We start from the raw sequence: 24,003 nt of genomic DNA on the forward strand, positions 1-24,003 counted from the left end.
TGGCCATATTCTAACTCATCACCCTTGTGCCCGCTGAATATTAATTGGCTTCCAGTCCATATTGTGTATTGATTTTGTTAAATTCTCATTTTGGCTTGAGAGGCTAGTCCTATAATTCTCAAAACTTTTCATTTCTCTAACTCTGCCCTCTTTTGCACCTCCAACTTAGTTCACTTGGTGACTGTTCCTTTAACTGTATAGGCCCTAACTTCTGAATTTTCCTCCTTCTCATCATCTTCAACCCTTTTTGAAGCATTTGTTGACTGTTTTAATTTTTATCTGATTGTGCTGCAATGAAATGATTTGAAAATCATTTTTACATTATAGGTACCATAAATAAAAGTATTTTATCCAAGTATGCTGATGGCACTAAATTAGGAGGCTCAGTTAAGTTGTGTGGATGAGAGGAGGAAATTATCAAGGGATAGGGACAGACTGAGTGGACAAAACTATGACAGATGGAGTTCAATGTAGAAAAGCGTGAAATAATCTACTTTGGATCTCAAAAAAATTTAGTTTTTTTGAGCAATTTTCTTTTGTGGAACAAAACGGATGTTGGCCTTTATCTCATGCGAATTGGAATTCAAAAAAATGAGGAAACAATGCTTCATTTTCAAGAGGCGTTAATCAAGGCCAGTCTGGAGTACTGTTTGTGGTCGGACCTCAGAAAATTAATATTGGCTTTGGATAAGTTACACGTACATTCCTTTAAATTTAGATCTGATTAAACTTTTTGTAATTAGTAGTGCATTCAATAGGCTAGATACCATGAAGTCATCTTCTCTGGTGAGGAAATCTAGAACTAGAGGACACAGTCTTAAAATCAGAGCTACACAATTCAGGAGTGAAACCAAGAAGGCACTCCTTTACATACAGCGTAGTCGAAATCTGTCAGCATTTTCTTTTCCTCTTCCTCATAAGCAGCATTAGCAATATTTAATCATTGCCTTAGCATTTGGGACTCTAGCATCCAAAACATCTGTAGCTGCTACTTCAGTGGAAACTTCCAATAGTTAATAAGGATATCATAAGAGTATTAAGGAGTGAAAGCATCGTAACGGTGTTGCGATAAAGATTGGCCATGATCTGGTTAAATGGCAAAAAAGAGTGAAAGGGTTGAAAGTCCTATTCCTATGTTTTTTGTCTATCAGGTCTACAACGTTGTTCTTCACGTAATCTAACCTGTGTGTTATATTTTGTTTGCTCACCCATACTCTTAAAATTCTTTTTCAAATACTTGTCTGTCTTTCCTCTTAGAAAGTTATTGAATCTGTTGCAACAAAGATATGCCATTGAGGATTCTATGCTATCTGTAATTTTTTTTGATGTCTTGTTAATTCTTTGTGATTTAAAAAAAAATTGTGTTCAATTGTTACTGTCTTTCTGACCAATGGGAAAGGGTGCCATCAAGGGTTACGTCAGATCAGCCTTTAAAATATCCCAACTTCTGAAACCTCTTAGTTCTTCACCATTTATACTTTAAATTGTACACTATAATCCAACTTTATTCTAATTAATATAATTTATAGGTACAGCACTATATTTTGAAATTGTATTGTGTGCCTCTGTGTTCAAACCAAATACTTGAATGTATGAAGCAGGGTAGTTCTTTGACCACTGAAGCTTGCTCCGTCATTCAGTAAGATCAGGACTGATTTTGATTGTGACCTCAACTTCATGTTGCGCTGCATGCCTCTGATAGCCTTTAGTTCCCTTGTTAGTCAGGAATTTCTCCATTTCTTCCTTATTCATTCACCCTCTTCCACTTCTCTCTGGAGAAGAGAATTCTACAGATTTAAGACTATCTGAGAGAAAATATTATTCTCATCTGCCTTAAATGGGAGAACCTTGATCTTAACATGTGACCTCCTAGTTTTGTCCCTTCAGTATTGTTTCAGCATCCACTCTATCAAGTCCACTCACTTTATTATATGTTAGATGAAGATAACCTCTCCATCTTCTAAATTCCAATGGGTACATACCAGCTTGTCCAATCTTTCCTAATAAGATAACTCCTTATCCCAGCTATCCATCGAGTGAGTCTTAAAACTGCAGAGTACTCAATGTGGTTTCACCAGGGCCCTGTAAAACATCCCAACCTTTATATTCCGTTCCATGGGGCTGCACGATGGTTAGCACAGCTGCCTCAGAGCGCCAGTGACTCAGGTTTGATTCCGTATCTGCTTGGCTTCCTCTGGGTGCTTGTTTCTTCCCATAGTCTGAAAGATGCACTGGTTGGGTCAATTGGCCATGCTAATTCTCCCTTAGTGCACCTGATCAGGTGCCGAAGTGTGGCGACGAGGGGATTTTCACGGTAGTTTCATTGCCTATTTGTGACAAAATGTTTTTAAAAAATTGCCTTCCTAATCACTTACTGTACCTGCATTCTAAATTTTCCTGATTTGTGCACCTTGCACCCAGACCTTTCTGTACTACAGAGTTCTGCAGTCTTTATTTAAATAATATATTACTTCACAAAGTGAACAAATCCACATTTTCCCACATTATTCTTTCTACCTGCCATTTTTATTCCATTCGCTTAATCTATCTTTGTCCCTTTGCAGACTCCTTGAACGGGATTCTCCAGCCATGCTCACCCCAAACTGGAAAATCCTGTCCGATGTCAGCTGATCTTTGCATTGTCCACCCCTACCTGCCACAGGAATTGTCATGGGTGGGATGGGAAAATTCCACACTTTACGTCTTCACAACTTAGTTGTCTACCTATTTTTGTGTCATCAGCAAACCGAGGAACTGTAAATTTGGTCCCTTTGTCGAAGCGATTGATATAAATTGCAAATGCTAGATTCTCCCTCAGTATCTGAACAGGCGCCTAAGTGTGGTGACCAGGGGAATTTCACAGTAACTTCATTGCAGTGTTAATGTAAGCCTACTTTGACACTAACAAAATACAAAAAGTAGTTAAAGTTGCAGCACTGATTCCTGTGGCTATCTATTATCACACCTTATGAACTAGGAAAAGACACATTTATTCTGGCTCTCTTTGTTTAGTCCTCTATCCATGCCAATAAATTTCCCTCTACATTATGAACTTTTATTTTGTACAGTAATCTTTGATGTCTGATGCCTCTGGAAGTCTGAGTATAGCACATACACAGGTTCCCTTTTATCCATGTTGTTACTTCTAAAGAACTGTAATAAATTAGTCAACATGATTTCCCTGTTATAAAGTCATTTTGACTGTGTATGATTGCATTGAGATTTCTAAGTGCCCTGCTATAACTGCAATAGATTCTCACAATTTCCCTATGTTAGACGTTAAACTAACCTTGCCTGTACTTTTCTGATTTCTATCTGTTATTTTTTGAATAGAGGAGTCACATTTGCAGTTTTCCAATCCAGTGGGACTTTTCCAAAATCTGGGGAACTTTGGAAAATAAAACCAATGCATCTACTATCTTAGCAGTCAGGAATGTAGGATGAAATCTGTCAGGATCTGGGAACTTGTCAGTTTTTAGCTCTAGTAATTTTCTTAGTACCCTTTCCCTGATTATTGTAATTGTTTTAAATTCCTCCCTTCCTTTCATCTCCTGATTAACTATTATTTCTGGAATGTTATTTGTACATATGAAGATAATGACTCTACATTGAAGACAGACACAATATAGAAACATGAAGTTAGAAGCAGGAGAAGACTATTCAGCTCTTCAACCCTGCTCTGCCATTCATTTTGACGATGGCTGATCATCGAGTTCAATATCCTGATCTCCCTGCACCCCCCCGCCCCATATCCCTTGATCCCATTAGCCCCTAAAGCTATATCTAATTTCTTGAAATCAGACAACATTTTGGCCTTAACTAATATCTATTTAATTCATCCACCATTTCCTTATTTTTCATTGTTAATTCTTCATCTCTCTGTAGAGGACCAACTCACTTTACTTAATCTTTCTGTGTAGAGAAAGTTCTCTATAGAAACTCTTATTGTTTGTTTTTTATATTCATAGCTTGCTTTCTCTTCTAGTTTCTCTTGCATCAATGTTTTCAACAAACCTTGCTGTTTTTTATATTTTGTCAAATCAACTGACCTGCCATTCATTTTTGGAATGATATATTTTTCAGTTTGATACTATAACTTGTTTAGTTAGCCATAGATGGTGCACCCTTCCCTTAGGATCTTTCTTTCTCACTCGGATATGTATTTTCTGTGTACTCTGAAAATCTTCTTAAATGTCTGCCACTGTCACTACTGACCTATCCCTTAACCTAATTTCCTGGTTTGCTTTAGGCAGCTCAGTCTTCATGCCCTTTTTAAGTTTAAAACTTTAGCAGTGGATCCATTCTTCTCTTCCACAAACTGAGTGTGTAATTCAATTATATGGTATGAACATATGAATTAGGAGCAGGAGTCAGTCACTTGGCCCCTTGACCCTGCTCTGCCTTTCAGTGAGATCGTGGCTGATCTGATTGCCACCTCAACTCCACATTCCCACTTACCCTGATAACCTTTCACCCTGTTGCTTATTGAGAATCTATCTAGCTGCCATAAAAATGGTACCTTTTGAAAAAGTGAGTTCCAAAAAAAAAGTAATCTCTGTCCTAAACAGGCTCTTCCTCATTTTTAAATAGTGACCCCTAATTCTAGATTCTCCCACAAAAGAACCCTTTCTACATCCACTGTCCCTACACCCCTCGGGATCTGTGTATGATAAATCAAGTCACCTCTTACTCTTCTCCAGCAGATATAAGCTTAGCCTGTCCAGCTTTCCCCATTGACAACCTACCCATGAACTCATCATTCGGATTGCCTTTGCCAATCTGATTTGTCCAATTTTTATGTAGATTAAAATCACCCATGATTATCACTGTGCCTTTCTCACAAGCCCCCATTATTTCTTCCTGTGTGCCTCTTCCTTCAGTGTGGTTGCAGTGGTCGGGTGCCAATGTCATCCTTTATTAGCAGAGCTAACCCTCTATCTTTCTCTAGCTTCCTGTCCTAAATGGCATGTATCCTTTAATATTCAGATCCCAGTCCTTCTCATCCTGTTATCATGTCTCTGTAATGGCTATCAGATAATATGTTTCATGCTTTTGGATACAGAGCTTTGTGTCCAGACTTTGGCTTTAACTGTAACCTCTAGTCTTATCCACTGGTGCATCCTTGGATTTGTAGACTCTGTCCCTTCCTGCAAAGTTTTCCTTTGCATTCCTATGGGCATTTTTTTTTTATAACTATGAATTGAAACCTCAAGCTCCCTCTGTCTTTATTTAAATCTTATTATCTAATGTACATTTTGTTTCCCTTCTCACTTCTAAATTGTTTTACTTCACATTTTCAGTATTGACATGAATCTTCACATTTTGCTGGTCTCTATATCTGCAGTTTTTAACATAGTCCTTGACCTAATTTGCTGTACTGTCCAATTTGGTAGTTTAAACGGATTTTGATATGATTCAAGTTTCTAAATCCAGTTGAACTTGTGTTTTTATGGAAACACCAGAAAGTTTGACTATTGCATGTCACTTCATCAGCTTTTGCTTGCTTTTTTCCAACCAGTTTGATCAACATTTCCCAACCCATTACCTTCCTTCTAAAGTCTGTTATGAAGTACTTTATCAAATGTATATAAACTGCATGCACTGCATTCTCTCTATCAACTCCTTCAAATAATTTAGAACAGTTGATCTGCTTTTTAGAAATTTATGTTGACCAATCTTGTTTACCTTGTTTCTGGTGGGTATGTTGTAAAGCCCCTGTTTGTAAATCGTTCCAAATGTAGATTTTTACAAGTAACAATGAAAGTTTGCTAGGAAATGGGACTAAAAGCTAAATACTGAAATGAGGACCAAATTTATTAGATGGTTTAAGCATGATGATGTGGTTGCTAAGTGATATTTATACAGCATGGAGCTTTACATAATGCTTGTATGAGAAGAATATTCAAATATTTAAACATTCTTTATGTTGTGTCCCTCTTGAGAAAGATGTCCATGAATATTAATTAATCAAACAATACAGTTAATATATAATTTTTTGCTTAATATGCATGATCTGAAGGGAAAACGTTAACTAATTTTAAATGTACTCCATAGAAAACTTCCACTTTCTATGTTCCAATACTGACTTGAGCCTTCTGTCTTGTATCAGTATGGAGGTTTTAGTGGACATATGACTGGAATGGGAGGCCCAGGTGGACCGATGCATGCTGCCCCACCAGGTGCATACCAGACTTATTCTGCATATACTGGGTATCCTTCTGCTTCAGTCGATCCGATGTGGAGTTACTTCACTGCAATTGCTGGGCAAGTAAGTACCATGAGATACAGTTACCAGTTTCCAGTTTCAAGTACTATTTATACATGGTTAAATATTTTGTTTCATGTATTTATCCATATTTATCTATATTTATTTAAATATTTATCCATAACATTCTTCTGTCGTAGCTTGAATCTTCCAACTCTTTCATTAACACTATATTTATTGAAAATTTCTATTAATTATTGGGTTTAAAAAAAATCCAATCACAAGATGACTCTTTCACCTCAGTGAACAAGATTTGAATTCAGCATTGTTGGGTGAAATATTTTGGTCTACAGCACGCACAAACTTACCAATTTAATACTCGTATATGCCAAATGGGAATGGTCTTAATCTTGAGATTCAAAGGGGACTGTGGGAAGTGAGGAATTCACATAGGTGTTTTAAGGCTACTATTTGGTTAAAGCCATATTTGGCAACTAATGGAGGCTGATATTTCTCTGCTTTGAGCTTTTGTTTACCTGAAATAGACTGATAGAAAATTGAGTAGCAAATGGAAAGCAATTCTTCCATTTTACAATGCATACATATTTTACCTTGATGTAAACATTTAAGTTTGCCTGATGAGAATATGATGTATGCAGTCTCCATTGAAGAAGCTTTGTGCCTGTTCAGGGAAAAGTAGATGAACTTTTAAAATATTATTCTAGTATTAAAACATTTGTATTCTGCCTAAACCACCCTCACCCCGCCTTCAAGATTTTCTGTTGTCAAAGTTTTGTCACACTTTTGTGCCTGCACGTTCCTATTATAATCCTCATGTCCGCATTGACCCATAACTTGCTGACTCTCCAGCATTGAATTTGGGGCATACCCTAAGGTTGTGCTGGAGAATCCCCCTCGGATGTCCTCAGGTGAGCACTTGCACTGCAATTGCCCAAAAGCTCTAACTTCCCCAGAACAGTTGCACTGTGTTGGGAATCATCTGACAAGTAATTGAAATTGCTAACTTTGATGGTTCTGCCTGTGGTATGCTAATAGTTATTCTGGAAAAGTTAAAAGAAATAAAAGCACTTTGAAGATCAGCGTAACTATTTATTTTAAATACCCAGATTGATCCCCACACAGGACTCTCCCTGCCCCTGCCCCGATACCTACCCACAGATTTAGACTATGATGTTGTACCTGGACCTTGACCGGCCTGAGTCAGGAAGGTTAGGTGAGACAGGCACGGATAAACTTTGACACAAGCGGGTAGAAGTGGCAGATTGGCACTCTTGAGGAAGTTATGGCCCATTAATAGTGCAAGTTACCTATATAAGCTAGCCATGCTAATGTGATATCCTTTTAGCAGTGGTGATGCTGTAGCACCTCACTTTCACATTTCCAGTTTCTCAGATGTGGTAGGGAAACTAAGTTCTAATAAACTTTACTCAAACTCTGGAATTCCCTCTGTATTTTTGCCTCTTTTCCCTTTTCAAAATCTTTGACCAATCTGTTTTAATAGTTCTGTATAGTGGCTCATTATATTAAGTTTTGTCTGCTTATGCTCCTCTGAAGTGCCTTGAGAGGCTTGACTCCATTAAAGGCACTAAATGAATGAGTGTTTGTGTCTGACTTCTACATTTGTAGCATTGAGTAATTAAAAATGATGTCTCAATTTTGGATAAACTAGTTGCAATGGGGGAAGCTTCCTATCATGGCATAAACTGGGGTAGAGAGGCATAAGAGTTCCTAGACTGTGTTCAGGTGCATTTCCAGTGCAATGAAAAGGAGGCATTGCTGGATTTATAAAGAAACATTTAGGGGATAGTGATAATGGATAGTATCATAAGGTTTAGGTTGGCAATGGAAAAGCACCAGGAGTTAGCCATTGTTGGAGTAATTAATTGGGGAAGGCAAATCTCAGTGGGGTGAGAATAAATCTGATCTGATAAATTGGAATCAAAGATTGCCAAGCAAAACAGCAACTGAACAATGGGCTGCCTTGAAAGGGGTGGGGGGGGGTACTTTTGAGTACAGTCAAGGTACACTCCCCTGAAGGAGAAAGGTATGGTAAACATTTAGAATTCCCTGAAAGGCATTAGAGAGGCTGGCTGTACTTAAAATAGATCAGTCACCAGAACCAGAGGAGATGTGTCCAGGAGGGAAGGTGGAAACTGGGGAGACACTGGCCATAATTTTCAAGTCTTCCTTAGATTCAGGGCGATGCCAAAGGATTGGAGAATCACAAATAATATACTGCTATTCATAAAAAGAGTTTAAGGATAAGCCCTAACAGCTGGGCTAGTCAGTGGAACCTTGTAGTAGGAGCCCCTCTTGAAACAATTAAGGACAGAATTAACAGTTACTTGGACAAATGTGGGTTAAGTGAGGAAAGTTAGCTTGGATTTATGGGAAAATTGTACTTCTGTTTTAGTTTGCTGGAAAATTATGTTTGGAGTTTTTTTGATGAAGTAACAGAGGCTAGATGAGGGTAATGCCGTTGGTGTGGTGTACAATTTCAACACTTGTGGTTGACACAAAACTTGGAAGTATTGTTAATTATGAGGAGCATAGTGTTAAAACATAATAAACAGGATAATGGAATGGACGGATAAGTAGCAGATGAAATTTAACATGGGAAATTGTGAATTTAATTAAGTTGTGCAGTGAAGAGCATGGAAAGAAATAAAAAGAGTACAATTCTAAAGGGGTGGGGAAGGTCCTGCGATTAGAAGTGCACAGATTATTGATGGTGGCAGAGCAGTTGAGAGAGCAGATGGTAGAATGTATCAAATCTGTGCTTTAAGGGGTGCAGAGTGCCGAAACAAAAGTTATGATAAATCTGCACTAAATTCTGGTTTGGCTTCAATTGCAATATTCTGTCCAGTTCTGGACACTGCACTCCAGAAAGGGTGTGAAGGCAGCAGCAAAAAAAGACGTACGAGGAATGTTCCAGGATTGAGGAACTTCAGTTAGATTGATTGGAGAAGCTGCAACTTTGCGATGGAGAGAAGGTGCAGAGGAGATTTGACAGTGGTATTCAGAATCATGAGGGATCTGGACAGAGTACTTTGTGAGAAACTATTTCCATTAGTAGGAGGATTGAGAACCAGAGGGCACTGACTTAGTGATGCTCAGCAGAAATTTATTCCGATGGTTAAAAAGGACCGTAGGAGGAGAGGTGATAAGCCGTGGATAACGAAGGAGGTGAAGGAAAGTGTTAAATTAAAAGCGGAGGCGTTTAGAGTAGCTAAGAGTAGTGGGCGAGAAGAGGATTGGGAGAGGTTTAAATGTCAACAAAGATTGACAAAGAAGTTGATAAAGAAGGGTAGGAGAAACTATGAAGCTGGGCTAGCGCTAAATATAAAAAAGGATAGCAAGAGTTTTTATAAATATATAAAAAGGAAGAGGCTGGCTAGGGTGAATGTTAGACCCTTAGAGGATGAGAGGGGGGACTTAGTGGTAGGGGATGGGGAAATGGCAGAGGTCTTGAATAACTTTTTTGTTTCGGTCTTCACGGAGGAGGACGTGAATAATTTGCCGGGTGTTAGCGATGGAAAGGTGGTAGGACTGGAGGGCCTGAATGACATTATTGTTACTAGAGATGTGGTGCTCGACAGACTGGAGGGACTGATTGTGGACAAGTCCCCAGGACCGGATGGAATGCATCCGAGGGTTCTGAAAGAAATGGCGGAGGTGATAGTGGATGCCTTGGTGGTTATTTTCCAGACGTCGCTGGATTCCGGGGAAGTGCCGGAAGATTGGAAAACGGCTAATGTTACGCCGTTGTTTAAGAAGGGTGCCAGGCAAAAGGCGGGGAATTATAGGCCGGTTAGTTTAACGTCTGTTGTAGGTAAAATGTTAGAATCCGTCATCAAGGAGGAAATAGCGAGGCATCTTGAGGGGAATTGCTTGATGGAGCAGACGCAGCACGGTTTCGTTAAGGGGAAGTCGTGTCTGACAAATTTATTGGAGTTCTATGAGGATGTGTCTAGGGCGCTGGATAGAGGAGAGCCAGTGGATGTGGTCTGTCTTGATTTTCAGAAGGTGTTTGACAAGGTACCTCACGAAGTTATTGAAGAAGGTAAGGGGGCATGGAGTTGGGGGTAGGGTGTTAGCGTGGATAGAGGATTGGTTGTCAAATAGGAGGCAGAGAGTGGGGGTCAATGGGTGCTATTTGGATTGGCGGTTGGTGACTAGTGGAGTGCCCCAGGGGGCGGTGCTGGGGCCTCAGCTATTTACCATTTATATAGATGATCTGGAGGAGGGAACCGAGTGTGTGGTGTCGAAATTTGCTGATGACACCAAGATTGGTGGAACGGCAAGTTGCGTGGAGGGTGTGGAGAGTCTGCAGAAGGATGTAGATAGGCTGGGCAAATAGGCCAGGAACTGCAAATGGAATTTAATGTTAGCAAGTGCGAGGTGGTCCACTTTGGTAGGAATAATGGTAGGAAGGACTATTACTTACGTGGCGAAAAACTGCAGCAGGCGACGGTGCAGAGAGACCTCGGGGTCCTTGTTCATGAGTCGCAAAAACCCAGCCTGCAGGTGCAGCAGGTGGTCAGGAAGGCGAATGGGATGCTGGCCTTCATCGCGAGGGGGATTGAATATAAAAGTAGGGAGGTCTTGCTGCGGCTGTATAGGGCATTGGTGAGGCCGCAGCTGGAGTACTGTGTGCAGTTTTGGTCGCCGCACTTACGTAAGGATATTTTGGCCTTGGAGGGAGTGCAGAGGAGGTTTACTACGCTGATACCGGAGTTGAGGGGGTTGAGCTACGAGGAGAGGCTGAATAAACTAGGCTTGTACTCGTTAGAGTTTAGAAGAATGAGGGGAGATCTCATTGAGACGTATAAGATGATGAATGGGATGGATAGGATAGAGGTGGAGAGACTCTTCCCGCTCAGAAAGGACAGTAGGACTAGGGGGCACAGCCTCAAGATAAAGGGGGGGCGGTTTAGAACGGAGTTGAGGAGGAACTTCTTCACTCAAAGGGTGGTGAATCTCTGGAATTCTCTGCCCGTTGAAGTGGTGGAGGCTGCCTCGCTAAATATTTTTAAGACGCAGGTTGATGGGTTTTTGATAAGACAGGGGATTAAGGGTTATGGGGAGAGGGCGGGAATGTGGAACTGAGCCACGACACATCAGCCATGATCTTACTGAATGGTGGGGCAGGCTCGAGGGGCTAGGTGGCCTACTCCTGCTCCTATTATGTTCTTATGTTCTTAAAAGAAGTAATAACACTTGAGAATCTTTTTTATACAGTGAGTGGCTAGAATCTCAGGAATGCATTACCTGAGAGAGTGGTGGAGGCAGATTGAATGCTGGCTTTCAAAAGAGACTTGGATCATTATCTGAAAAAGAAAGATTTTAGGGCTCTGGGCAAAGGCAGGGAGGGGCATGAAGTGTATTTCTCTTATAGAGAGCCATCTTAGACACGAAGGATCGAACGGTGTCCTTTTGTGCTATAATGATTCTATAATTTGATTAAAAATGTATCTTGTGTTAAGAGTTATCCATGTGCTCTTTATCAACTAGTAGCCTTACTCTTTACTATTTATATGCCTGTAGAAAAATTTTGGATTCCCTTTTGTAAATTTCCGGTTTCCTTTTCTCATTTTTTGCTTTTCCTCACTTTCTAATTTCTTTGCTGAACTTGTATTCAGCCTAGTTGTTGCTTGTTTTAGCACCAGTTTACTGCTTCATTTTACTCCAACTCTTTCATCATCTTGCCTGAGAGAGAGATTAATGGTTTTACTGGCAACTAGGGCATCAAGGGCGGAGGTGAGATCATGATTGGTAGTATGAGAAAGGTCGTAGTGAATGGAGGACCAAAGGATGGATAGTTGAAGTTTTAAAAGAACAATTAAGTAAATCGGGAGAATTTATTTCCAGTGCAGGCATAAAATAACATAGGATTGGAGGGTGAAGCAAAATGTGGGTGAAGTGATAAACAAGAAAGTGACTAGACATAGCCTTATCTATGGCTGATAACTATGGAAATAGTTAGACTACATGAAATAGCACGCCAAGGGTGTGATTGGGAAATTTATATGGAGTTAGGATAGGGGAGGGTGCTGTATTTTCGGCGGCTTCACACAAACCCACCAACCTCATACACAGGATTGATAAACTATAAGGTTCTATTTATTCGAAGATAAGAACTAATATATATGCATATTACATTAGAACCCAAACAATAGGTCTGCTGTAGGCAGTCGATACACAGCAACAACCACCACAATACTGTTGTGGCTACTATTGATGTGGATATGCCGGCGTTGGACTGGGGTAAACACAGTAAAAAGTCTGACAACACCAGCTTTAAGTCCAACCAGTTGGACTTAAACCTGGTATTGTCAGACTTTTTACTGTGGCTACTATTCATAGGCTGCTTTACATCCTGGTTTCGTGATGACATGCATGTCAGTTGCATATTCCCAAAATGATACCACAGCATTCTTTTTTATAAAGATAATACATATAGTAAGAAAAAATATAAATACACAGTAAGATGGATATGAAAGCTATTTACACAGAAGATAGGTCTCTATTCATTATAAGATTTTGAAGTTTGTATTATGTTTGGGTTATCAATCCTTCCACAGCTTATGGGAGTATAATTTTCCTCACTATCTGCATGATCACCTCAGTGTTCTTGACTTGTAGGTTCGTTGGCAATCAGAGTGCTGATTGTTTTCCTGGCAGTCCTTCACAATTTCATGCTTTGAATTTATTTTGGGATGTGTTTTAGATGCGATTGGAGTGCTAGGTGTTGTACAGTTGAAAAATTCCTTTTGCTGGCTTCTGTTTCTCCTTAACATCACTCCATTAAGTGTTGTGACCTCATAGGATCTGGGCTAGGAAATTGAATTCACTTACTTTTGAAGCCAAATGCAATTGGTTTTCTATCGTGCATAATGCACACTTTTAGTCCTTTTTGAGGTATGTTGATCTCAAATTTGGGTTGTAGTATTGTAGAACACTTGTTTCTTCTGACAATGCCAGTTTGAGTGAGTCGAACACATGTTGGTCCTCCTGCATGAAGGCAAAATATTGCAGATGCTGAAATCTGAAACAAAAGCAGAAACTACTGGAAAATCTCTGCAGATCTGACGGCATCTGAGAGGATCATCAGCTTTGAAGGGCCATCCTGACTTGAAATGTTGAATTTATTCTCTGTCCACAGATGCTATCAAACCTGCTGAGATTTTCCAGCATTTTCTGTTTTCGTATCATTCCTTAGCAGCTGTCTGAGTGATGATCTGTTAGTGAAGTTGGGCGTGTATGGCACTAAAGTTGAATAATCAGAGGCATCTCTGAAAATCCTGTTTGTCTTGTCGAGTACACATATGCCATACATCTTTGAGTTTGCCAGTGTCGGAATGGATCCCGAAATGTGAATGAGTAGAGCCGGAAAATTTGACCCGTTTTCACCTGGCATTTCTTGCTCTTGAAGACGTGCCCTTTACAAGTTGCTACTATTAATGAGAGTAAATTTTGGCCACTCACTTTCATTGGCAATGCATATGCATCCAGGAACATTTTTCTGTAATTCTGTTCGCATGCTGCTGGCATAGATCCTGATTAATGGATAAACTGAAAGGTAATCTCTGGAGGCAGTGTTTTTTGAATAGTGTCCTGAAAGTAGTGATCTCTTAAGATACCTCTTCCAAATAAATCTACCATTGCCAGTTTTTGGTGTCCAACTTGGAGAAAAACTTTGCTCTTATGAGTATGTGATTCAATTCCTCTAATGCCAGGTTCTTGTGTAGGCTTCTCTTTAGAGCAAGATTTAGACATCTTGAGTCCAAGCATACCAAAATTGTGCCATCCTTTTTAGTATGCATGTGATAGAGTTGGATCAGTCAGTGTGCTGATGCATACAATGGATTACTCTCTGTCATGCAACTTGCTCTTAACTGTTTCCTGAATATGCGCACTGAACTTGGAGGGTTAATGGTTGGAATTGCATCTTATTTGAGGTGTAGATATGACATTTCATGCAGTGTTGAATCTGTGCATATGTCTTGTAACTCACAAAAGTTGCAATATGTTTTGTTTTACTTCTGCCATGACTGGGGGCATTGTTGTTCACTTGTACAGTCACAATTTTGAGCTCTGTACATGCTGGTAACCTTGCTACTGCTGGCCCACTCGTGTCTGCCAAGTTGAACATTTGGTGGTTTCCATGCAGATATGATGTAATTGCATTTCACTGTCAATGAAACAGTGCAATAAATGAGTAAAGAATTGTACGCAGTCAGTTTAGCTGTTGTATCATCGATTCCTAACAGTCCAGATGCAAATCCTTGATTTGATTTTAACTTATTATTGTCACATTAACATACAGTGAAAAGTATTGTTTTTTGTGCACTATACCAACAAAACATACCATTCATAGAGAAGGAAACAAGAGAGTGCAGAACGTAGGGTGTAGAGATCAGTTTAATGCAAGGTAAGTCCATTCAAAAATCTGACAGCAGCAGGGGAGAAACTGTTCTTGAGTCGGTTTTGTGACTTCAGACTTTTGTGTCTTTTTCCCGAAGGTGGAAGAGAGAACGTCTAGGGTGAGTGGGGTCCTTAATTATGCTAGTTGCTTCGCCAAGATAGCAGGAAGTGTAGATAGAGTCGATGGATGGGAGACTGATTTGCGTAACGGTTTGGGCTACATTCACGACCTATTGTAGTTCCTTGTGGTGTTGGGCAGAGCAGGATCCATACTAAGCTGTGCTACAACCAGAAAGAATGCTTTCTGTGGTGCATCTGAAAAACTTGATGATCGAGTGGCAGTTAAGATGCCAAATTTCCTTAGTCTTCTGAGAAAGTACAGGCGTTGGTGGGCTTTCTTAACTACAGTGTCAGCATGGGGGGGACCAGGACAGGTGGTTGGTGATCTGGACATATAAAAACTTGAAGCTCTCAACCCTTTTTACTTCGACCCCATTGATGTAGACAGGGGTATGTTCTCCTTTACGCTTCCTGAAGTCAATGACAATCTCCATTTTTGTTGACGTTGAGGGAGAGATGATTGGCGCACAAGCTCACCAGATTCTCTATCTCATTCTTGTACGCTCTCGTCATTGTTTGAGGTCTGACCCATTACGGTGGTGTCATCAGGAAACTTGAAAATTGAGTTGAGGGGAATTTGGCTGCAGTCATCGGTGTACCAGGAGTATAGTTGGGGTCTGAGAACACAGCCTTGTGGGGCAGTGGTATTGAGGATGATCGTGGAGGAGTTGTTGTCTATCCTTACTGATTGTGGCCTGAGTTAGGAAGTTCAGGATCCAGTTGCAGAGGGAGGTCCCACGGAGTTTGGAGATGAATTTCATGGGAATAATAGCGTTGATGGCTGAGTTGGAGTCAATAAATAGGACTCTCACAAAGGTGTCCTTGTTACCTAGGTGTTCCAGGGCTGAGTGCAGGGCCAGGGAAATGGCATCTGCTGTGGACCTGTTGTGGCAGTAGGCTAACTGTATTCTCCACCCATTGTCAATAAGTGTGTGCTCAGGTAACGAATGTCCTCCACTTGTTTTTCCTTGCTCTTAGTTTAGAAAAGTAACAGATTTCCTTTTTTCCTTTTTCAATTAATGCTCACAAAAGTATTTCAAAGCAAACCAAAAAAAAATTCCATATTCAATATAAAAATATTGCATTACAAGATGCCTGCCTTCTCAGACTTACAATAATTTGTTGATACAAGTCTTCCTTTTAGTAAAGCAATCAGATAACTGACTTGAATCAACTTGTTTGCTCTGAAATTTCCTTTTTTTCTGACATTTTATTTGTTTCATGATAACATAAATCTGCCCTGAATCTTTTTATTTACTGTTTTTGTCATGTGATCATTATCCTAAAAGGAACAATTATCTCTATGTAACATTCAATGTGCATACTGTTTTCAATACAATGTTTGTATAGAATTCCTCCTAAAATATTTGACAAATAGAATTCCATATTTAGTGCAAACAAAGAATTTAAACAAACTTTTTTCTTGGCTTCCCATTTTCACCCACCAAAAATATGGTGAAAATTGCTGCACTTGATTACCCATCAGAAGGTTAATTTCAGGTTATTGTGAGTCACCCAGGAAGGAATCTTAATTATGCATTTCGCCATATTTGGTTTTTTAAAATATTTTGTTTGCCCTTAATGTCCTCAACTTCAGTGCTTCATTGTAGTTCTTAGTTTCACTACATCAAAATTAACATCTGGCCATAATTGTGTGGACGATCAATTTTGCCACAGCTCTGTTTATTATTTCTATAATGACTTTGTGCAATTACCTGGGATAGAGTAATGCACTTAAAATAGAATTACTAACTCAAAGTTACTCCAGACCTATACTACTTAATATCTAAAATAATATGTTTAAAAGCCACTGAAGCCTGACTTTCCATATTAGTCCCACTTGACTTTATTAATAACACATTTCTCATTCCAAGTTACCACCCCATAATAATTCATCAGAGTCATCATGAAGATGCTTGCAAGTTTCCATTTTGGATACCTGTGGAACATTTGTGGGATCTGTTCTCAGTTGAACACGGCCTACTTTGAGCAGGTCAGAAGATTATCATACCTGCATGGCATCATTCAGGCCATAAACTCATTTGTTCGGTTTCCATATTTTGCCTTTTGCATCACTTAGGTAAGATGTGTAGGTTAGGTTGATTGGCCATGCTAAATTGCCCCATAGTGTCCGAGGATGTGTAGGTTAGAGGTATTAGCAGGGTAAATATGTGGGGTTTCGGAGTTGGGGCCTTGGTGGGATTGTGGTCGGTGCAGGCTTGATGGGCTGAATGGCCCCCTTCTGCGCCATAAGGTTTCTGTGATTCTGAGGTAGTTTCAATACACTTCACTCAGGAACTTTTCACCCTGCAAAAAAAAATGCAGCTTTTATGACAGTTGATCTATACTCATATGAATTTGGCCAAAAGAGCTGAAAAGACTTTCAGGATTACGTTCCTCCTGTGGGAGAGCCCACTCTAACATCATTATTACTCTTCAAAGCCCTGAGCAACTAGTCTGGCTTTAAGTCCTATTTGCAAGGATATTTTCTATACGAATCTATCTATGCTAGAAGACTGGCTATCGCTTATCTGGTACTTCAGAATAAACTCCCAAATCCTTCCTATGATTTCATTTTTTTTTTGTTTTGCCTCTTATTAGTTTACCCTGTAGTTTTCTGATAGTCACCAGAATGTTATTGTCATAAGGACTTTGGACTGGTGTAGCTCTACTTCATGTAATCTGTTCAAGCTATGGCTTCTACTATCACTTCATGTCTTTTGGACTCCCATGGTTAAGAGCTGTCCCACGTGTGATCAGAGACCTTTTTTTTTCTCTGATCATTTTCTAAACAAGAGTCACTTTCAGACTTGCTATTAGAATGCTCCCTTTCCATTCCTTTACCCCATTCCACCAGTCTTTGGACCTATCTTTTTGGCCATCATCTTGAACATTTGACCATTACTTAAACTTGTCAGTGGCTTTTCCATCATGTCCCACAGTAATCGCACCCCTCCATTCATTGGATCTTCCTGAAACACGTGTCATACAAATCTCTGCTTAATGCATTTGGCCTTTGGGTGTGACAGCCCTATCCTGTGTGTCTTTAGCCTCTTCTATGAGGATGTGTCTAGGGCGGTGGATAGAGGAGAGCCGGTGGATGTGGTCCTTCTGGATTTTCAGGAGGCATTTGACAAAGTACCTCACAAGAGGTTATTGCAGAAGGTCGAGGGACATGGAGTTGGGGGTAGGGTGTAAGCGTGGATAGAGGATTGGTTGTCAAATAGGAGGCAGAGAGTGGGGGTCAATGGGTGCTATTCGGATTGGCGGATGGTGACTAGTGGAGTGCCCCGGGGGTTGGTGCTGGGGCCTCAGCTTTTTACCATTTATATAGATGATCTGGAGGAGGGAACCGAGTGTAGGGTGTCAAAATTTGCTGATGACACTAAGATTGGGGGAACGGCAAATTGTGCGGAGGGTGTGGAGAGTCTGCAGAAGGATGTAGATAGGCTGGGCGAATGGGCCAGGAAATGGCAAATGGAATTTAATGTTGGCAAGTGTGAGGTGGTCCACTTTGGTAGGAGTAATGGTAGGAAGGACTATTACTTACGTGGCGAAAAACTGCAGCAGGCGACAGTGCAGAGGGACCTCGGGGTCCTTGTGCATGAGTCGCAAAAACCCAGCTTGCAGGTGCAGCAAGTAGGGAGGTCTTGCTGCAGCTGTATAGGGCATTGGTGAGGCCGCAGCTGGAGTACTGTGTGCAGTTTTGGGCGCCGTACCTGCGCAAAGATATTTTGGCCTTGGAGGGAGTGCAGAGGAGGTTTACTAGGCTGATGCCGGAGTTGAGGGGGTTGAGCTATGAAGAGAGGCTGAATAAACTAGGCTTGTACTCGTTAGAGTTTAGAAGAATGAGGGGAGATCTCATTGAGACGTATAAGATGATGAATGGGATGGATAGGATAGAGGTGGAGAGACTCTTCCCGCTCAAAAAAGACAGTAGGACTAGGGGGCACAGCCTCAAGATAAAGGGGGGGGGGGTGCGGTTTAGAACGGAGTTGAGGAGGAACTTCTTCACTCAAAGCGTGGTGAATCTCTGGAATTCTCTGCCCGTTGAAGTGGTGGAGGCTGCCTCGCTAAATATTTTTAAGACGCGGGTTGATGGGTTTTGATAAGAGAGGGGATTAAGGGTTATGGGGAGAGGGCGGGAAAGTGGAACTGAGCCACGACAGATCAGCCATGATCTTATTGAATGGCGGGGCAGGCTCGAAGGGCTGGATGGCCTACTCCTGCTCCTATTTCTTATGTTCTCATGAATTTTGCATCTTATGCTGATTTGAGAGTCCTGCTTTTTTGCTTTGGGTAGCTCTTCACATTGTGTTACACCTGAAACAGCTGTTAACTGTTCTCCATGTATTGCTGGGGTTCATTCCTGCTGCAATTATTGAGTCCTTCATTCTTTACACCATCAGAAAATTTGTTTCATTAACAGTTCTGATAATGACTACCTCCTCGAGGATTTTGTTTCGGATAGATGGCATTGGCTCAGAGGGGTTCTGTTTCTACACCTCACACCTTAGAACAGTCCAGCAACTTTAATGTGAACATTGAACAAGGAATCTCCAAATTGAATTTCTATAATCTTCTATATGATCTGTTAAAGCTCTAATGTATACTCCTTCAATGGAATCTGCTTTTTGAGATCTTTCAAAGTCTGATTATGCTTTAAAGGCAGCCAGTAGATCATCTTTCTAGTAAATTGCATCTATGAAACCTAATAGAGTCACACCTTCCTCCATATCCAACTGGCAGGCATCCAGCTCACAAAATACTTTAGGTTTTACTTTTGCTAGGAAGTGACAATGCCCAGGCCATACCTTGCCCCTTTTTGATAGGGGTATAATCCATCACTCCTTTAAGGTTCACATCATTTCTCCACTGGCCAAGAGAACATTGGCGGGTAATCATAATCATATTTGCCTTCTGCCATTTTTCACAAAAGCTACTTGGATTGTAATCCTTTGTCTGAAAAAAAAATTCTTTGCTTCCAACTTTCATCTTTAGGCAGCCATTCTCTACTACCATATTAAACTTCTAACAGCTGTTTGGTGAAGGAGATCAGAAGTCCATTTAGATTGTTTCACAAAGTGAAACATTACAAATGTATAGCTCTTTGCACTCTGCTCAGTGTCAATAAATGTCTCTTTATATGTATTCACACAATGAATGCCCTCCTTTTTATTTTTGTCCTTAATTGTGCAATTAAAAATGAACTCTGAAGCAAGATTATGATGAATTGAGATGGAGGTTGAAATTGGAGAAAAGTTTCTCAGCGCAAAGACTGAAGAAAGCAGTGAAGATATGAAAGATTTTATCATACTTGGGAGAACAGTAGAGAAAGAGGATTTTAAATTAGAGGCATGAGAAGTTGGGCAAGGTGAGATGCTCAAAGGAGGAGAAAAGTGTCAGAAGAATCAGAAGAAACCAAGATGTGATATGATAAATCCTATGCTGATAGTGCAAGGTCTAGACAGGCAAGGAGGCTTCATTTGTGAAAGGAGTCATCACTTCTTATCAGCTTTCTGTAAAGCAATCATCTACAATAAACTCATGGGTAGCAAGTGCCTTGTACTCAATTGAATGGACATTCTGGAGGAAGATGCAGTGAGGGGCACTAATCTACTGGCAAGGCCCATAGGATCAGTAGAAAGGTTGGCATGACCATCCCCCAATGGGCATGTTGACCAGGAAGATTGCTGAAAGAGTAGGATGGAGCTATTTGTGTTGCTGCTTGTAACTTGGCAATGATGAGAGCCTCAATGAGCTCTTCAGTGAATGCCAATAGAGGCACAGAGAATGTAGCAGGAGTATCGAAGAAGGAATCGAGCCTGGATGACAGCAGGAGAGTTGGAAAGTTAAGGTGTACTGGGAATGGATTTAAGAAGAAAGATTTAAGTGTCAGAGAAACCAGCAGCTAACTTGTTGTTGAGGCTCAAATGCACCAACTGTTAGAAATGGAGAAAATTTAACTGGATCAGGGAAAGAGAATTGAAGAGAAAGGGCAATGGATGGCCGAGGACAAAAATGAATAGTAAATAGCTAACTGTCTAGGCAACATCTTGAACCTCGGTGACATGACATGCAATGTTTCTGGCTTAACTTGAAGTCTAAAATTATTCCGGTAGAGGTGAGAATTTATTTTATTCTGAAAGGAACAATTATATAATCAAAAGATAAAGGTTAAACTGTTACAACTAGTCGTGGAATTCTGGAACTTTATTTGGTTTTGAATCTAACTTGCTGCAGAAAATAAAAAGACTTGTTCCAAGCTTCATTTCTTTAGGGTTATCAATTGAAGTAGTGCTTCCGAGCAGCACTCACATAATTTAACTTCTTTTTTATTCCCTCTCACTGATTGTAAGTAGTATTGGTGATAAATGCTAGTTAGCAGATTTACCTGGGTTACTAGTGGTGTGGATCTGCGGCTGAAGCTGGGGTTGATCAGCGAGCAGGTTGGCAGAACAATTCACCGTTCAGCTTAATCTTTATTGAGATTGGTCAAAATTGTTCTTTCTGCCTGAAGTGGTGTTCCCTGCAGGACTTGAATCATGCATGATGTAGAATCTGTCATTAATATTTGAAGGCTTTATATTGTATAGTATAATTACTCTTAATTGCAATCTGGCATTTTGTTGGCTCCAGAGGAAAATAGTTGCTGCAACACTAATGATTAGCTAATAATCTGTTGCTTGTCTCACTTGGGTAAAATGAAGTTAAGGTTCACAACTGTACATTTATTGCTAATTCAGTCAAGGGAAAGTTGGTATAGAAAATGTTGCATCAAAAAAGCCTTGATTGAACTAAGAGTCTTGGGTAAACATAAGTAAGTTTTAATCATCAGAGAAGCCTGATTTGGTTTCCTTACTGTGCCAGGACTGCCATTTTAGAATCAGGACTTCATGAACCAGTCATTCCATCAAACATTGAATAGAGCACCGTAGTAACCTATATTTTTGATAAACAATCTTATAAAGTTATTGAAAATGGGTCCTGCTTCTGGAAGAGGTTAAGGGTAAACGTTCCAGCCGTACGTTTTTGAGTTTACAAGGCCTTGGTGTGGCCAAAACTGAAGGCTGTAGCTCCCTTGTAACATGTACTATAGAGTTTTTCACTTTGCCAACATCTGGGGTATAAAATTCTCAAGTAGAAAATTATTTTGAATTCAATAATCGGTAATTATATCTTTGTTGAAAATATATTTTAAAGCTAATTTTGAGCCTGTTTTCTTTGAACCAAAATATTTTTTCAATGTATAATTGAAACTTGACTTCAACAATGAAAGCAAAAAAGTACACTTGCCAACACACTAACTTTCTTGAACACCAGTCTTTCAACATTTTGCTACCCAATAAGTGCAGAAAAAACGAAGCTTGATCATTTTGAATATATTGAATTTTAACTGAAACCTGCGAACTGCATTTATTAAAGTTTAAGGTGGGAATGTTTTCACTGCTTTTGTACTTGCGTGTTTTGTAACAATTGAGATATTTGTAGAATGGAAGTTGTAAACTTGTCAGATATTTAAACAAAAGTAAAATTATTGTGAAATTTCTATGCTGTTAGACAAATATTCCTTCTGTCTCCTATTATATCAACTTACTTTATAAGCTCTTTTACAGGATGGAGAAGTGGATGCTGAGGAACTGCAGCGATGTTTAACACAGTCTGGGATACATGGTACCTACAAACGTAAGCAATTCTCCTTAGTCTGTTACAAATACTGTTAAATACTTGTTTATAACTTTGTAATACTAAATGCATTCATTTGAATGTGTGTTCTTGAGACCACTATTGAGAATTCTTATTTGTTAGCAACATTTCCTGTTTCACAACATCTTTTTTTTAAAAGATCTGTAATTATTTATGGCAGCAACTTCCCCATTTTATTTTGAAGCCCTGCAACTACAACCTTTAAAAGTTGCATCAATCTCCAAAATTGTAGGTAGGAAGCAGAAGGTACTAATAAAATGTTTTTTTTTGTGTTGTAGACTAGGTTATGCCGTAGTGGGGTAATGGACAATGGGGAAGAGTCATGGTGAACAGAATTAGTTTATAAAATGTGATATTTAATTGAGATTAAGGCCAGTTTTAACATTGTAGTACGTCAATCCATGTCTTTTGCAATATAATTGTGGAAACTAATTGATCAGCTGAGATTGTTTGAAATTCCATTAAATCTCTTGGGAGTTTTTGTTGAAGTGCAGCTTTAGTTAGGAGGTAACACTTCTGCCTATTACAGAAGTTTGTGATTTAAGTCCAAACCAAAGACATTGTACTATATTGGTACAGAATTGAGTGCAGATTTTGCACTGTCAAATGTGATTCTTGGATAGATTTTAAAAAGAACATCCATGGCACTGTTCAAATAACAGCCAGGTGGTTTTCTGAGAATTGACTATATCCAGTGACAGTGCCACTAAACAGTTTGTGGTTGTTCATCTCCTCACACGTGGAATCTTGTTTGTGTGTGTGTGTGTTGGTTACTATGTTTCCTAGAATTCAAAAGTCGTTTCTTGGCTGGGAAACACTTTGGGATGCTTTATGTAAATGCAAATCATTCTTGTAATGTGTTGGAAGGGAAGTTTCTTAATCTGAAGATATAACTTAGTTGCTTGGTAGTACAGAACTTGAGAATTGCTTTAAAAAAAAGATATTTGTCAGAGCTTTTCATCTCTCACTCATCAGGACAATTCACAAGAATACAATGTAAGGGAAAATAACAAACTTATACTGAGAGAAAAGAGTGCTGTTATGGTTCAACTGGTGCATTCTCCATGGTAATGCCTCTACCAGTCAGAATGCAGTTGTCAACCAATCAGCACTATTGTTTCTCAGTATAAGTTTGTTGTTTTCCCTTGTATTCTTGTGGATCATCCTGATGGTTGTGAAATGAAAAACTCTCAACAAAATGTCTTGTTTTTCTTCAGCGACATGTAATCTGTCTTTCAGTGCTGTGTCAATTTTTTAATTGTAAAAGAATCTGTCATGAACTTTGGCTGTCTCCTGTTTCTAATTAGTATGAACAATTCAAACATGGCCAGGTTCATCTGTGAAATGCATGCATTCCTGTTTTTGCTGAAAACTATTCACATGTGTAATAACTATCTCATCTTGTTTTCAGCTTTTAGTTTGGAGACCTGCAGAATCATGATAGCCATGCTGGATGTATCCTAATAGCTATGTGTGTTGGTGCAACATTGGAATATTTATCATTAGTTACTTATACAACTGCT

General features: G+C 39.7%; 1 protein-coding gene across 1 annotated transcript in view; it reads left to right on the plus strand.

Moving 5' to 3' along the window:
* Positions 1–24,003, plus strand: part of LOC145350160 (sorcin-like) — a 47,679-nt gene that overhangs the window by 11,058 nt on the left and 12,618 nt on the right. The window contains exons 2-4 of the mRNA XM_080199167.1: positions 6,110–6,268; positions 22,390–22,459; positions 23,892–23,935. Coding sequence (XP_080055293.1) covers positions 6,110–6,268; positions 22,390–22,459; positions 23,892–23,935 — 273 coding nt within the window. The remainder of the gene's footprint in view (positions 1–6,109; positions 6,269–22,389; positions 22,460–23,891; positions 23,936–24,003) is intronic.

This window comes from Carcharhinus amblyrhynchos, chromosome 11, assembly GCF_965287045.1.
Source record: "Carcharhinus amblyrhynchos chromosome 11, sCarAmb.v2.hapA, whole genome shotgun sequence".
In the NCBI taxonomy this organism is placed as follows: Eukaryota; Metazoa; Chordata; class Chondrichthyes; order Carcharhiniformes; family Carcharhinidae; genus Carcharhinus; species Carcharhinus amblyrhynchos.